The sequence below is a fragment of the Emydura macquarii genome, unplaced genomic scaffold (genome assembly GCF_026122565.2).
Source record: "Emydura macquarii macquarii isolate MOO-44397 ecotype Brisbane River unplaced genomic scaffold, CSIRO-AGI_Emac_v2 contig_2924, whole genome shotgun sequence".
Lineage (NCBI taxonomy): Eukaryota > Metazoa > Chordata > Testudines > Chelidae > Emydura > Emydura macquarii.
The window spans coordinates 4,289,966-4,305,116 of record NW_027133061.1 but is presented as its reverse complement, the minus strand read 5'-3'; the positions used below and the strand labels follow the sequence as shown (position 1 = coordinate 4,305,116).

General features: G+C 52.1%; 1 protein-coding gene across 1 annotated transcript in view; it reads left to right on the top strand.

Moving 5' to 3' along the window:
• The window catches only part of CGN (cingulin), a 56,076-nt gene that overhangs the window by 17,629 nt on the left and 23,296 nt on the right, over positions 1 to 15,151 (top strand). The window contains exons 2-13 of the mRNA XM_067569707.1: positions 1,344 to 2,571; positions 3,557 to 3,660; positions 5,184 to 5,253; positions 7,597 to 7,695; positions 8,237 to 8,388; positions 8,897 to 9,038; positions 9,469 to 9,681; positions 10,559 to 10,707; positions 11,278 to 11,419; positions 11,838 to 12,050; positions 12,653 to 12,859; positions 13,167 to 13,424. Coding sequence (XP_067425808.1) covers positions 1,372 to 2,571; positions 3,557 to 3,660; positions 5,184 to 5,253; positions 7,597 to 7,695; positions 8,237 to 8,388; positions 8,897 to 9,038; positions 9,469 to 9,681; positions 10,559 to 10,707; positions 11,278 to 11,419; positions 11,838 to 12,050; positions 12,653 to 12,859; positions 13,167 to 13,424 — 2,949 coding nt within the window. The 5' untranslated portion in view covers positions 1,344 to 1,371. The remainder of the gene's footprint in view (positions 1 to 1,343; positions 2,572 to 3,556; positions 3,661 to 5,183; positions 5,254 to 7,596; positions 7,696 to 8,236; positions 8,389 to 8,896; positions 9,039 to 9,468; positions 9,682 to 10,558; positions 10,708 to 11,277; positions 11,420 to 11,837; positions 12,051 to 12,652; positions 12,860 to 13,166; positions 13,425 to 15,151) is intronic.

The window sequence follows — 15,151 nt, the reverse complement described above, 5'->3', positions numbered from 1 at the left end:
TCTGGAATGCCATTGACCCACACGTACTCACTGTCAGGATAACAACCCTTCCTTGTGTGTAAAACTGCTCTGTCCTCTGCTCTCTTGTCTGTCCTATGCTTTTTGTTTTGGTTTCTCCAGCATTTTAACAATGGCATGTTTATCTGCTTTGTGGGGGGTGGGGGAAATTTGAAGGAAGAATGCTGCTTCCAAACTCCGGAAAGCAATTAAACTCTTGCATGGCTAATCCTTGCATGAGATGCATTGCTCTGTGGGACAAGTAAAAAGGAATCTTCAATGTTGTCTAAGGTTCTGCAGTAAAACATCCCCTTCCCCTTCCACCAGATATCGGAAACAACAAAAAAATCTTGCACTTCAGAAGAGTGTGTTAATTTATAAAAGAGGGGGTGTCTGTTGGTTAGAGAAGAAAAAGGAATTGGGACTCCTGGGTTCTATTCCTGGCTCTGTCGCTGACTTGCTGTGTCCTTGGGCAAGTTTCATAGGCCCCAATCTTGGAAGGGTGTCAGCATGGGTGAAGACTGATTTGTGGAGGGAACCCTGCTTCCTTCAGGGGTTTGCTTAGTCCCCGGTCTGGCAAGGGCTCGTTCTATGCTTTGAGAACCTGGCATTTCTCTGGGCCTGCTTTTAAAGGGCCCTGCCCCAGATGCCTTCCACTTGTACGTGTTTTTTCAGTAATAAAAGGAGACGTGTACTAGGAGTGCCGAACTTTAATCTCCTGAACATGGCTCCTTATCTCCAGTGTAAATAAACTCTGTATCGACACAGCATTCCAGATTTTAACAGCATTCAGAGAGAGAGTCTTCCTGGCTTGGTGGGTTATGCTCTGTTTTCACTTAGGTTAATCGCATGCCTTTGAGCTCTCTAACTTAAAAAAAAAAAAAAAAAAAAAAAAGCTTATGGGTGACTTGATTAGTCTACAAGTACCTATGTAGGGAACAAATATTTAGTAGCAGGCTCTTCAGTCTAGCAGTGAAAAGTCTAATGCGATCCAATGGCTGGAAGTTGGAAGCTAGACAAACTCAAACAGGAAATAAGGCGTATCATTTCTAACAGTGAGAGTAACTAACTATTGGAACAATTTATCAAGGCTCGTGGTGAATTCTCCATCACTGGCAACTTTTAAATCCAGATCAGATGTTCTTCAAAAAGATCTGCTCGGTTTTTTTGGGGCAGTTCTCCTGTTGTCCAGGAGGGCCAACTAAATGATCACAACGGTCCCTTTTGGTCTTGGAATCTATAAGTGCGGCTTCCTCAAGCGTACCCCTGCCAGCAGCTGCTCCTTGCTCCCTTCCTAAACCCCGTTGTACTGGTGGCATGAGAGTGCTCTCCTCTTTCCCCTGTAGGTGACTGGAGCGCTCCTAACCCCTGGGAATGGACCGGCATGTGAATGGAGCTATGGCTGAGAAACCAAACCCTGTGGACTATGGGGTTCAGATCCGATTCATAGATGACCTGAAGGAAATGAAGAAGCCCCAAAAGATCAGGCCCAAACATTCCAAGCCAGGCTCCTACGGGGTCGCGGTGAGGGTCCAGGGCATTGACGGCCAGCCCTTCGTGGTCCTCAATAGCGGGGAGAAAGGAGGGGATTCCTTCGGGGTGCAGATCAAAAGCGAGAGTAACTATGGGAACCCCGCTCGGAGCCAGTGGTCTGAGAAGCTGCCCTCTAGCTTCCCCAGGGAAGCCCCGGACTCAATCAGCTCTGATTCCGACCTGCTGGAAAACCCGTATGCGGCCAGACATTCCCAGTACAGCACCTCGGACGAGGAGCAGGGCTCCAAGCGCTATTCAAGAGAGCAGGTGCCTGTCAGCACAGAAGCAGCTAATTCCTACCGCAGCAATGGCTCCTTGTCCCCTCAGAGCAGCTACAGGCCGCCACTGCCCCAGCGGCCTTTTGGGGAGGAGCTGAGGAGGACTCAATCTCACAGCTCTCTCTTAAGCCCCAAGTCAGAGGAGGCCTATGGCCCAAGCCCTGCCAGCAAGCAGATCGGCGGCGCCTACCGATCCCAGTCTCCAGCCAGCAAGAGCAGCAGCACACTGGATATTGCAGGCAGGAAAAGGACTGACCACAACTTGGAATCCCTTGCAGCTTCTGGCCGCAGGGCTGTAGGGAGGCAGCCATCACCGGACCCAGAGTCCTCCGTGCCTCGGCAGTCTGCTGACACGAGCGACATCGACACGAAGCCCCTGTCCTCGGTAGATTCCCTGATTACGAAGTTCGACGGGAAGTCTCAGCAGAGAGGCCGAGCTGCCAGGAGAAGCCGGATTTCCCCGGAGGAGAGGAAGCGGTCGCAGAGTCTCGACAGCCGGGTGTCTTACCACGACACGGCCGATTCCAGAGAGCTGAGCTCCACCCAGCGCCAGGGTCGTGTCGGGGAAGGGCCAAGGGGCTTGGCCGCCCAGCAGCCTAGTGTGGCCAATGCCTCTCGTGCCGGCAGCCTGAACAGAGCACTCCAGGCAGATCTGAAGGAAAACTTGGTCAGCAAGGCCCAGCTGACACGAGACTGGATCAATAAAAGTGTGGAGGAGACTCTGGTTGAGCAGCAGCAGAATAAAGTGCAATCAGAACTGCAGGTAACTCTTTCCCTCCCCCATTAGGGGCTCAGTCCCATGCAATGCCCAGCACGAGTAGTCAATTGGAGTAGCAGCATGCTTGACTTTTTTGCAAGCCCAGCAAAGCACTGGTTGTCGGGGCTCAGGATGGAGCCATAATTCGTTCCCTTGGCCTAGGTGACGCCATTAGTCCCTGATCCAACGGGTACGTCCCCCCTGCAGTCGGGAGGCGTGACTGCTGTAACCATAGCAGTGACGCCACAGCTGCACAGGCTCGTCCCGCACAGCCCCACCTGGCACCCTGGGGACAGAGTCAAGCCGCTACAGCTTGGGCTGCTGAGACTTGGTCGCTGCTGCTGTTCATCTGAGCTAGCTCTGCGCTGCAGTCGCAGTGGAGATGTGGCCGCATGCAGTGCCAGACTCTGCTGGTGGCTGCAGCATTGTAGTTACTCAATCTGAAATCAGCATGCCCCGTCTTCTGCTTCTTCCCATCCCGGTGAGGAAGCTGCTGCTCCTCCTCCTCCTCAAGAAATGCTGTTTCCAGCTGGCCTGTTTCCAAGTGCTTTATGCACTAGAGTTGGATGCCAGCAGCGAAGATCCCAAGGTGTGTTTGACTCGGCGAGTTGGTAGGTGCAGCCCTTAAGCACCTCACTGCACATACATCTAGTTAAAGCGGATCCCAGCCATGTTTGCTTGCACAACTGCTGCTGTTGCCCTCTCCTAATATAGGGAACACTGTGACAATGTCATACATAGACGCAGATCTTCCTGCTTCAGGGCACCAGCCAAGCACTCACTGCCTGGGGTTAAGAAGCAGCTTGTTCTTTGGGTAGGTTATTCCCTAATGGGAGTGAAGGGGCTGGCTTTCCCCTTGCTTTGAATCACCTGGTACTGGCTGCCATCCGGCGGGATACCGGGCTAGATGGGCCTATTGGTCTGATCCAGTCTGGCAGTTCCTACTGCTGTGCAATAAGCATCTGAAGCCTCTTGTTTTGTCTCTTCTTAGCAGTTTAAGACCACTCCAGACCTTCTGAAAGACCAGCAGGAAGTTTCTCCGCCTGGAAGCAGCGAGTACACCAAGGAGCTGATCTACAGTATCCTAAAGGATGGGTGAGTGGTGGATGCCTTGGGCTGATCCTGACATATTTCAGGGAAAGCGTGCTCTTGGGTCCAGTGTTAGACAGTATAGCAGCGTTTGTCATGCAGCTTGCTCTGTTGGAGCACTGGGGACTAGCGGCATTAAACGCTTCACAGTTGTAAACTGTGGGTGACAAGGCGGCGGAGGTGAAACCTTTCATTGGACCAGCTTCTGTTGGTGTGAGAGATGCTTTCGAGCTGTAAGGTCAAAAGCATGCTTCTCACCAACAGACATTCGTCCAATAAAAGATATATTACCTCCCCCACCTTGTCTCTTTAATATCCTGGGGCCGATATGGCTACAACAGCACTGCACAGGGCCCCACATTTCTCTCAATGGGTGGGGGTGTGGTAACAGGGCCCCAGAGCTCTCACTGGGGAGTAGCAGGCAAAACTATCTAATCTATTATACAGGAGGTCAGACTAGCTGATCACGACGGCCCTTTCTGGCCTTAGAATCGGAGTGGAGAAAATCTGGCCCCTAGTGTGCAGGAAAATTAGCCCTTAAATATCCCCCTGTCCCTTGAAGTCCAACTCTGCGGTAGGAGTCTAGAGCCCTGGGCATCTTGCAAGAGTGTACCCTTAGGAACCCTTGAACTACAGCTTAGCCCATGAACTAACAGTTGTAAGCCTCTTGGCTAAGCTCTAATGATGCCAGAAAGAGATGCAAATTGTGCTCATGCAAACCTTTGAGCCAACAAGGGGAATTCACTCCTAGTGTGGTGGCTTTCAGTTTTAAATCTCTCGAATGTGGGTATTGTGTCTGTTCTCTGGGAAGTCTCCAGTTGGGTGGAAGCGCAAGGCAAATAAGGCAGCTGATCCGGTGAACTTACTGACTAAAGGGATTCTGGATGGGAAAGCTAGAGTTTAAAGACGACCTCTCTTCTCTTCTTGTCGTCTCTTCTTCTTCCCCATCCCTCGCCCACTTCCTTGCAGACAGTTGGCTGGAACGCTAGTCTTTCAGACTGAAATCAGTCTTTCAGATTTTCACTTGAGTGGTTTCTTGTAAAGAGTAACTTACCCCTTTTACCTTCAATTTATAAATTATGGACCTCATGGACTGCTGCAGGGTGATAGAACTTTTCCTCTAACTTGCCTCCCAAATACGCTCATCTTAAGTGTTACCTGCAACAACATTAAATTAAAAATCCAAACAGAAGTGTGTGTGTCTCTCTCTCAAGTACTTACCTGGCCCCTGTTACCAAAATACCTGAGCACTTCACAATCTTTAATGTATTTCATCCCCACAACGTCCCTGTGAGGCAGTGCAGAGCAATTATCCCCCTTGCACAAATGTGGAAACTGAGGCATGGAGGGGCTAAGTGACTTGCCCAAGGTCACACAGGAAGCCTGTGATAGAGCAGGGACTCAAACCTAAGTCTCCAGAGTCATTAGGAAGTGCCTTATGCACTACTCCTGCTTTTTTTTCCCTCTTGTGGCTGTGTCCCTTTTAACCGGAATGAATCTTTGTTTGGATTTGCTTGTTTCTCTTTCAGGAGCAAAGAGAGCGAAAGTTCACTGAAGAGAAAAACCAACCTGATGTTTGAGAAGATCCAAGCACTCACTGTAAGTTGCAGGACGTCTCTGTACCGCCCTCCCCTTGATTTGCAAAGAGTGACGTTCATCCTGGGCAGAGACCAGGGCAGGAGCCTGTGAGACAGAAGTGGCAATTGGCTCTCGGCAGAAGGGTGAATTTTTCACTCTGTGTTATCAAGCCAGGGTGGTACTGATAGGCCAGGATGATGGCCTTCTCTTAAGGTCCACCTACACTGCAGATGGAAGTGCAATTCCCAGCTCGGGGAGAGATGCACCCACTAGCTCGGATCAAAGTAGTGCACTAAAAATAGCAGCGTTGCCACAGCAATGCAAGTGGCAGGACAGGAGAGCCACCCCAAGAAGAGTCTCATGTGAAACACTAGCTAAGTACTGGGGTGGTTTTAGCTAGTGTTTCACAGGAGACTCTTCTTGGGGTGGCTCGCCTGTCCTGCCACTTGCATTGCTGTGGCAACGCTGCTATTTTTAGTGTACCCACTCAGTCCATGCAAGCACAGGTATGTTGACTGGAGCTGCAAACTTATAGCTCTAGTGTAGACATTCCTGCTGCCTCCCAGTTACCCTGTTTCTTCTGACCGGTACCAATGTGTTGAGTATCTCAGTTAAGCCAGTTAGTTCATTGCAGTGATGCAAATCTGTAGCAGGAATGGACCTGCTGAACCCTGGGGAAGGCCGACTTTTCGCCCTTCTGAATTGTTGCAGCTCAGTGCATCCTGCTGAAAGAACACCCCCTCTACCCATTTCTGGGCAACATTGGCAAAATCACAGTCTGCTTATAGCTTCATGCAGTGTATAGCCCACTTACGGAAGGCCCTGCTGCAGGAGGGAGCTGTACTGTGTCTGCATTTGTGTAAAGAGGGCTGCATATCCTAGTCTTGTGAGTGTTAAATATTCATGCCCATGCACGTTAACATGAAGAGTCAAATCTTGTACTTGAGGGTTTAAATTGGCTGTCCATTGCAGGGTCAAGAAGGATGCTTCTCTTTCTCTTCCCCACATGTTAAGCCATCAGCTATTGGGGCCCCAATTGGAGCTTGGACTCCAGGCTTGAGAAGCTGGTGATCTGACAAATGCTTTGCTCTCTACAGCTCAATTTTGTGTGTGTGTATGTGTGTGTGTTAGATTATCCCATTAGCTGGAAGAGGTCAGTTTCTCCCTTTTCTCCTGCTGTGGCCCTGGAATTGTTTGTTTTTTAAAGGTCATCTTCTCCAGGGAAGCAGACAGAAATGAGGACGTGGTGGGAGACAAGCTTCTCTTTAATGCTTAGACTTATCTGTATATGAAAGCAGCATGCCTTCCTTTCAGGATTCTGCTCTGATGCTGTTGGAGCTGTTAATTTAATGGAGAGTGTGTTCATTTAATGGGGACTGCATTAATACTTTTTTTTTTTTTTTAAGTATTAAAAGGGATGTGAACCCATTTTGCTGACTCCACCATTATCCCAGCTTGCCTGATGCTGGCTGCTTCATGCTGTGAGCACAGCGTGCCTGAAATGACAGTGTTCTTTATTAAAATTGGCATTTCAGAGCCTCCTGTTTGATGTCCCACATACCCCTGGCAGGAGCAGTATCATTTGATGTTGGCATCAGAGGGCTGCTTGCTAATGTCAGGTTAAAAACAACTGCTGCTGAGAATGTGACTGGTATTTTTTTTCTCCCTTTAACTCAAGGGAAGCTTAAAATTGGTAGCCTGAACTACTTGGGCACTGAGGGAGAAGGATGGTCTAGTGGGTAGAACACTGGATTGGCACTCAGGAGGTCTGGGTTCCGTTCATGGCTCTGCCACAGGCTGCGGGTATGACCTTGGGCAAGTCCTCTTGCTGTGATGTGCTTCAGTTTCCCCATATGTAGAATGGGGATAATAGCCTTGCCCTGTCTCACAGGGAGGTTTGTGAGGATCAGCCCAAATTCTGAGGTGATTGCAGGGGGGAGGGGGGATGTAAAAGAACCTAGCTATAACTAAAGGGACCTCTGTCAGCAGTAAGAGGAGAAAGAGCCCCATTGTGCTAGGTGCTGTACAGACGCATGGTCCTTGAAATGAAGCACTTCTAATCTACATAGAAAAGAGAAAGGAAGGGTCCTGGGTACTTAAGTGGCCGCCATCACCATAGTATCAAGCACCACGCATTCTTCAATGAAGTCATCCTCCGAAGACCCAGAAGGTGGGGCGGGGCTGTTGTGCCTCAGTTCTTCATCTGTACAATGGGGACAAGAGACTTGCCAAGGGTCACGTAGGGACCAGAGACCCAGCCCAGTCACTGTCATAGCCACAAGACTGTCCTTCCTCGCCAGTAATTGACTTCAGACAGCATCTCCTGTGTGTATTAAACAAAGCGGGGACTCTGTCTGTTCACAGGTGGCGCCTCCTGAGGACGTGGGAGCCTCTGTTTCCCAGAACAGTGAGCTGAAGAAGAAGGTGAAGGAGCTGCAGCAGAAACTAGATGAAGAGACAAAGGTGAGGCCAGAGCCCGGTCGGTCAGAGGCACTGGATGGTAACCCTGGTTGTGACTCCCCTGCTTTGCCGGGAGGGCCAGGGAAGGCTGTGGAGTTGTCGCCCTCTCCACACACCCCAGCATGGAGTCGGGGGAGGACTGAGGGAGAGAGGCAGCGACTTGGCCAGTGACTCTGTAATTATACTGGTCCGGTGGCCATAGGTACCGTGTAGGGTTGCAGCCTTTACTCCTGGTCTGGAACAGCAACTGTAGGGCTGCCCTGTGGGTTGGGTTCTATTTCTTCCCACCCCCTTAACCAGTTCCCTGCTCAAACTCATCCCCTTCCTCCCTCCTCTCCCTGAATTAGGAGTGAGGTGCCTAATCCCCTTAGGGCCAGATCCTCAGTTGGTCTGCTGGCCAGTTCTGTTGAAGCCAATGGGCTGACTTACACCAGCTGAAGATCTGTTAGTGGGGTGCCACGAGAAACCGGCCTTCTCTGCAGCTAGCTGGTGGCAGCATCCCTTTAATGCCTCACCGGTAACTCTCTGTTCTCCCCGCTCACAGCTTCGCCAGAAAGCGGAGCAGGCAAGAGAGCATCCCAGGAGCGGCACCGCTCGGAGCCTGGAGAGCCGGCTGGAGGAGGCGCAGGAACAGTGCAAGCTCCTCAAGGGAGCCTTGGAGAAGAAGACCCAGGAGCTGCAAAGCCGCTTGCAAGAGTAGGAGCTGTTTCTCAGCCTGGGATGGGCTAGGCGGGCCTGGCAGAGCACTAACGAGCCTCGCTCTGGATATCCTGCTCTCCACCCTTAACAAGTCCTCGCAGCCCCTGAGTCAGGTTAGGGGCACCCCTGTTTTATAGATGGAGAAACTGAGGCACAGAGGAGGATGTGACCTACCTTATCTAGCTGGTCCTAACTGCCTCAAGCCCATCAATGGCTCTGTCCTCTCACCCCCTGCTTGAGATATTATTCCCATTCTACAGCTGGGGAACTGAGGCACAGGGTAGGTGGAACAATTTGCCCACAGTCCCACAGGAAGTCTGGCTGAGCTGGGAATTGAACTCTGGTCTTCTGATGCCCAGCCCAGAGCCATACCCACTAGGCCACCTGGCCCCCAAGGGGTGACAGTGAGCTGGTGCCTGGGCTGGAATTGTGGCTCTGGCTGTGCTGTGTTGAGACCAGGCCCCTCCCTGGCTGGCTGTGAACTGGCTCGTACCATCTCCTCTAGGCTGACGGAAGTGAAAGCTGCCAGAGAGCAGGCAGAGGACAAACTCGGAGACCTGGAGGAGCAGCTCATGGGGATGCACGAGGAGCTGGACCAGCTGCGAAAGCTCTCGGGGGACTTTGCAGACAGAGATGCGCTCCTGAAGGTATGTGACTCTCGCCATCTGATTACACGCTTTGGATCCGGACGGCACTGTGGGTCTCAGCCAGCGTAAATGGTTGTGGCTGTTTGAAGCCAATGGTGCTGCACTGAATTGCCCCCACTGGGGTAGCTGGCCCTTTCACGGACTCAGCATTTCAACAATAATTCCTAGCTCTTTTATATAGCACCCTTCACCTCTCCACACTGGACACAGGAGATCGGTCTCATTATCCCCATTGTACAGATGGGGAAACTGAGGCACAGGGGGCAGTGACTTGCCCAAGGTCACCCAGTGGCAGAACTGGGAATGGAACACAGATTGCTTGAATCCCAGTCCAGTGCTTTAGCCACTAGGCCAGACTGCCTCTACAACACACTTCTAGAAATGTCTAATGTAGCTCGAGGTGGTGAAAGCGTCCCTGCCCTCCCCCCAGGAGCTGCTGGAAACCAGAGAGGCGCTGGAGGAGGTCCTAAACACCAAACAGAAGCAAGAAGAACATCTGCGGCTACGGGAGCGGGAGCTGACGGCGCTGAAAGGCGCTCTGAAGGAGGAGGTGGCAAATCACGATAAGGAGCTGGACCGGGTGACGCAGCAGTACCAGCGCGACATGGACCAGCTGAGGCGAAACATGGAGGACGTGTCTCAGGTAAAGCCACAGACATGTGAAATGGGAGCATAAAGCGAACACCTCGGGGAATGGCCGGTGTCTGATCGGAGATGAAGGCTTGCTGCTTTTATGGACTGAATTTATAAGCCATAGAAAGTCACACAGTGGCCAGCTTCCTTAAATCCCAAGGTTTTCGGCTGGTTATGACCTTCTCTTCCTGTCCTAAACTATCTTGGTGGGCCAGTGTGGCAATGGGCACTGCATTTCCCTGCTCATCGATAGTGAGGCTCTGGACAATACCAGAAAATTGCACCAGTTTTAACTTAAGGTGTGATCTCATCTCTTTTAAACAGTTTTCTAACCAGTTCAGATGGCTGTATGGATGCTCGTTTTGGTCAGAACCTGATTTATTTCTGCTCTGCACTGATTCAACGAAATCTGGTTTAAAAGAGATCCTAGCTTAACTTCATCTGAGACGTTGCCCCAGTTTATGCCTTGGTCCATGTGTTCAAAGCACTGAGAGTCTCGGGAGAAAAGGGGCAACATACTTAGCTCCTTCTCCTCTTCCTCCCCCCTCACTGAACTTCTGACTAAGCGCTACATGTAGGTGCTCAAATCACTTGCTTAAGTGATGATTTGAATACGTGTCTTTGTGGTGCTGAATTCTGCTGTGTTCTGCTGGTATCCAGCTGGAAGCTCTCCCTAGATTTCAGAGAAGCTACTTCAGATGACCCTGGTGTAACGAAGGACAGAATCTGGGCTGTGTGTAGTTTCAGGAAGCATCCCTCGAGTGCACCAGGAACCCCCATGTAAATCTTGCCCAGGTTTCTACCAAGGCGTTACCTTCCCCAGCCTGCTTGCAATAAATGCATCTGACCTGAGCGCCAGTGCTTGACCGCTGTGTTCATGTCTCTAGGACCAAGCCAGTCTAGAGACCGAGAGGCAGAAAATCAACTCGCTGGTGAGGAGCCTCCAGAAGGAGTTGGAGGAGAGCCAGGAGGAGGCAGGCCACTGGAGGGAGATGTTCCAGAAGAATAAGGAGGAGCTGCGCAGCGCCAAGCAGGAGTGAGCTCTCTCAGATGCGCTGGGTCTGCCCCCGGATTGCCGCTGCAGTGGTGACTGGGCATGGTTGGCTAGAGCCGATCTCCCCTAGGCTAGAGTGGCCCTAAAGGGTTCGGCTGCTCTAATTCATCCAGTGAAACGTCTTTCCTGTAAATCCAGGAAAGACAACTGAGTGGGTGATGGGGGATGTCCCCCGACCTGTCTCCAGGGTGTCATTCCAGGTAGGATCGAGGCAGGAGTCCTGCCCTAGGTTCACTATCGGAAGCTGTGATGTGGCTGGTGGACAGGCTTACCGCTGCAGAGCATGGCTGACACCGAGCCCAGCAAGGAGGTGCCTGGTGCCTGTCTCTGATCAAATCAGTGTTCTTCAAGGGAGGACCTGGGGTTGTGTAGCTCAGGCTTAGCTGGCAGTGTGCCCTGGGCATGCCAGCCATCTGCGCCTCCATGCAGCCCTCGTGGTGACCTTCGTAGTCTTTCTTCCCACTCAGCCCAGCTTCCCCCACGGGCAAACTCTCCGCAGTTCTCCCCCGGGGCAATGAGCAGCCCACTTTACCCTTTTCTTCCTGCATGCAGGCTAATGCAGGTGAAACTGGAGCGGGAGGAGTCCGAGGAGGAGCTGCAGGAGTTGCGGGAGCGGTTCTCGGCCATGCGGGTGGAAGTGGACCAGGCCAGGAACAGCGCCGTAGACGCCAGCCAAGCAGAAGTCCTGAAGAAGGTATGAAGGGCAGGGCGTGGTGAGAAGGAAAGTGGCTCTTGGCTCCTAGAAACAACTTCGCTCTGAAAAGCACCTAAGCTTATTCTAAAAAGGCTTTGAAGGGAGGTCACAATCAGAATTCAATGTTCCTTGACCTGATCTCAAATCTTTCAATTTGTCATGCGTGAAAGTTCTCGACTTTGACTTGCTGTCCCAAATGGGGACAGGGAAAAACCCCTTCCTGCCCAGGCCTAGTTACCACGACACAATGGCCTTAAAGGGGCGCACTGCTATGCTGAGCATGCTCGCTGAGGGCACCGTTCCCTCTCTGTTAGACCGCTGGCTATCTCGTGAGCCCCTCCTGGGCTCCCAGAGTTTGGTGAATGCATTCAATGCTCTTTAAAGCCTGTCAACAACTCTCCTCCTTCTTCTTAAGCAGGAGCTGCGTGAAACCCAAGAGGAGCTGAGGGAGCTGGCTTCAGAGAAGCAAGCCCAGGATGAGTTGGTTCACCAGAGGGAGCGGGAGCTGGCTGCCCTGAAGGGGGCGCTCCAAGAAGAGGTGGCCAGCCGTGACAGGGAGGTAGAACAGCTGAAGCAGCAGTTCCAGAAGAACCTGCAGCAGCTCACGAAAGACTACGATGAAGCTACCAAGGCAAGAGCCCAGGGTCTATAGCAGAGGACCCCTGGGAATGCTGGTCCCTGCGTGATCTCAAGACAAAGTGTGCTGAAGTTTGCATGCCTGAGTAGCTGGCGCCGGTGGGCAGTGACTAAAGCAGCTCACGGGAGGCGGGGGGTACCCAGGCCACAGATATAGGGTCCCTCCAGTACAGCTTGCACTGCTGCACTCTCCACCCTGATACCAACCTTCTACCACTGTGACGGCAGCAAACCTCTGAGCCCACACTTCCCCTTCACCCCGCCCTTCTGCGTGTCTAGCTGTGTGCTGCCTCCATCTCCTTGACGTTCCATCACGTGCTTCATCCCCCCTCGCCCCCCGCCTCCTTTCACCTCCCGTTGACCCGACCAAACAAGAGTGGCCTCTTCTTACAGATGCCCACTCACTGCGTGAGCCACCGCTGGGGTTGCCACAGCGGAACGGGCAACCTCTATCCAAAAATCTGCACCTGCGAGCATGTCTGCCCTCTGCTGGGCAGAAGCCTTTAGAGACCAGCTCCTCTGAGCGCTGGCCTCCCACGTGCCAGCGTCCTGATCTCACCATCTCGCCCCAGACTCACCTGTGCATGTTTCTTGCAGGGGAAGGTGGTTGTGGAGAGCGAGAAGGAGGCCACAGAGCAGATGAGGAAGACTGTGGAGTCCGCTCTCCGGGAGACGCAGGAGGAGAACGACGACTTGAGGAGGAAGATCCTAGGCCTGGAGATGCAGCTCAAGGAGTACAGGCACTTCTCCGAGAACTGGGAGGGCTCGGAGGCGAGGCTCAGGGAGAAGATCGCCAAGCTGGAGGTACACCAGGGCCGCAGCACTGCCCCACTCACAGACCCACCTCCTTCCCCAGCTTCCTCCATGGAGTAGTCCCTTGCAGACCCCATGGTGCCAGGCGCTGCACAGACCTAGAGAGAGACAGTGCCTTGGTGAGCTTACAGCCCACACAGAGAGGGGAAGGGGCTTGCCCAAGATCACCCCTTCTGAGTCCCAGCCCAGTGCTCTATCCGCTGGACCATGCTGCCATGTCCAGACTGAAATATTCAGATAGCTCACCCCTAGCGTTCCCTGGGGCTGTGTGTTTCTCTAAGCGCTCCTCCCTTTCCAGGCTGATCGCAGACAGATGGAAGAATCCTTGGAGGAGGCTGCAGAACAAGAGCAGGTGCTGCTGATGGCCAAGAGATCTCTGGAGAGCCGCCTGGAAGAGGCGCAGCGGAGCCTCGGCCGACTGTCTCAGGAGCACCAGAATCTGAACGCCAGTCACCAGGAGGAGATGAAGCAGAAGGAGCAGCTGAGGAGGACGAAGAATGAGCTGGAGGAACAGAAGCGGCTGCTGGATAAGACCACGGAGAAGCTGACCAGAGAGGTATGCGAGGCTCCTCCCACTCCCCAGCTGATGTCACTGGCTTAGATGTTGCGTGGCTCGTCGAGGGAGGGCATTGCAAACTCACCCAGTAGAGTCACTGGAGCTGCCCTGCAAAACTAGCTGAAATACAGAGCCATCCAGAAGGTGCTGAGCCATCCAGCTGTGGAGGATATTAGCAGACAAGCTTGTCTCTTGCCCTCTGAAAATGTCTTGCTAGTCTCCATAAAACCCACTGTGTCTTCCAGGTTCACTAGAAACCCCTGTGCATGCAGCATCCTGGAATGTCCCAGGTGCTAGAAGATTTGGGAGTTTTTAGGGTGAACTGTGGTAGCCAGGGTGACTCTTTCTACAGCCCTCTGGCCCCGCCACCAGGCTGGCTGATGAAATTCACTGGAGGATGAGCTCTGGTGCTTGAATTACCCCAGTGATAGGTGCTGTATAAATCTAAGCTATGCTGCTGGATGACCTGCAAGACCTTTTCTGAAATGCTTGACCCCGCTGCGTTATCAGCTGTGCTTGAGGCATTTCTGGGCTAGCTCTCTGCTTTGAGTTCAACTTCGCAGGTTTCCTTCGAATGTCCGTGTCGTTCCTAGCAGCCTCGTCTCGATCTTTCAAATCAAATATCTGGGAGAAACCGGGATTGCAGGGACACTCTCTTATTTCCTTCTCTTCCTCTTCATGGTGATTCTAAAACTTCTGGGTCTCTCTTCCCTCCGCACCCATTGAAGTTTTGTTCAACATCTTCATTAATGATCTGGAGGATGGGGTAGATTGCACCCTCAGCAAGTTTGTAGATACCCTGGAAGGTAGGGATAGGATACAGAAGGACCTAAACAAACTGGAGGATTGGGCCAAAAGAAATCTGATGAGGTTCAGCAAGGACAAGTGCAGAGTCCTGCACTTTGGATGGAAGAATCCCATGCACAGCTATAGACTGGGGACCGACAAGCTAGGCAGCAGTTCTACAGAAAAGGACCTGGGGGTAACAATGGATAAGAAGCTGAATATGAGTCAGCAGTGTGCCCTGGTTGCCAAGAAGGCTAATAGCATATTGGGCTGCATTAGTAGGAGCATTGCCAGCAGATCGCGGGAAGTGATTATTCCCCTCTATTTGGCATTGGTGAGGCCGCATTTGGAGTATTGTCCAGTTTTGGGCCCCCCACTACAAAAAGGATGTGGAGAAGTTAGAGAGAGTCCAGTGGAGGGCAACAAAAATGCTGAGGGGGCTGGAGCACAGGACTTATGAGGAGAGGCTGAGGGAACTAAGCTTGTTTAGTCTGCAGAAGAGAAGAATGAGGGGAGCTTTGATAGCAGCTTTTAACTACCTGAAAGGGGGTTCCAGGGAGGATGGGGCTAGGCTGTTCTCAATGGTGGCAGATGACAGAACAAGGAGCAACAGTCTCAAGTTGCAGTGGGGGAGGTCTAAGTTGGACATTAGGAAAAAGTTTTTCACTAGGAGGGTGGTGAAGCACTGGAATGGGTTACCCAGGGAGGTAGTGGAATCTCCATCTTTAGAGGTTTTTAAGCTGCAGCTTGACAAAGCCCTGGCTGGGATTATTTGGCTGAGGTTAGTCCTGCTTTGAGCAGGGGGTTGGACTAGACAACCTCCTGAGGTCCCTTCCAATTCTATGATTCTATGATAAGTTAACTGGGGTCTCCCATGTGGCTCCAATGGCATCATTTATCCCCATCTGGTCCAGGGGCGGGCGTTGCTCATGGGCAGTAAT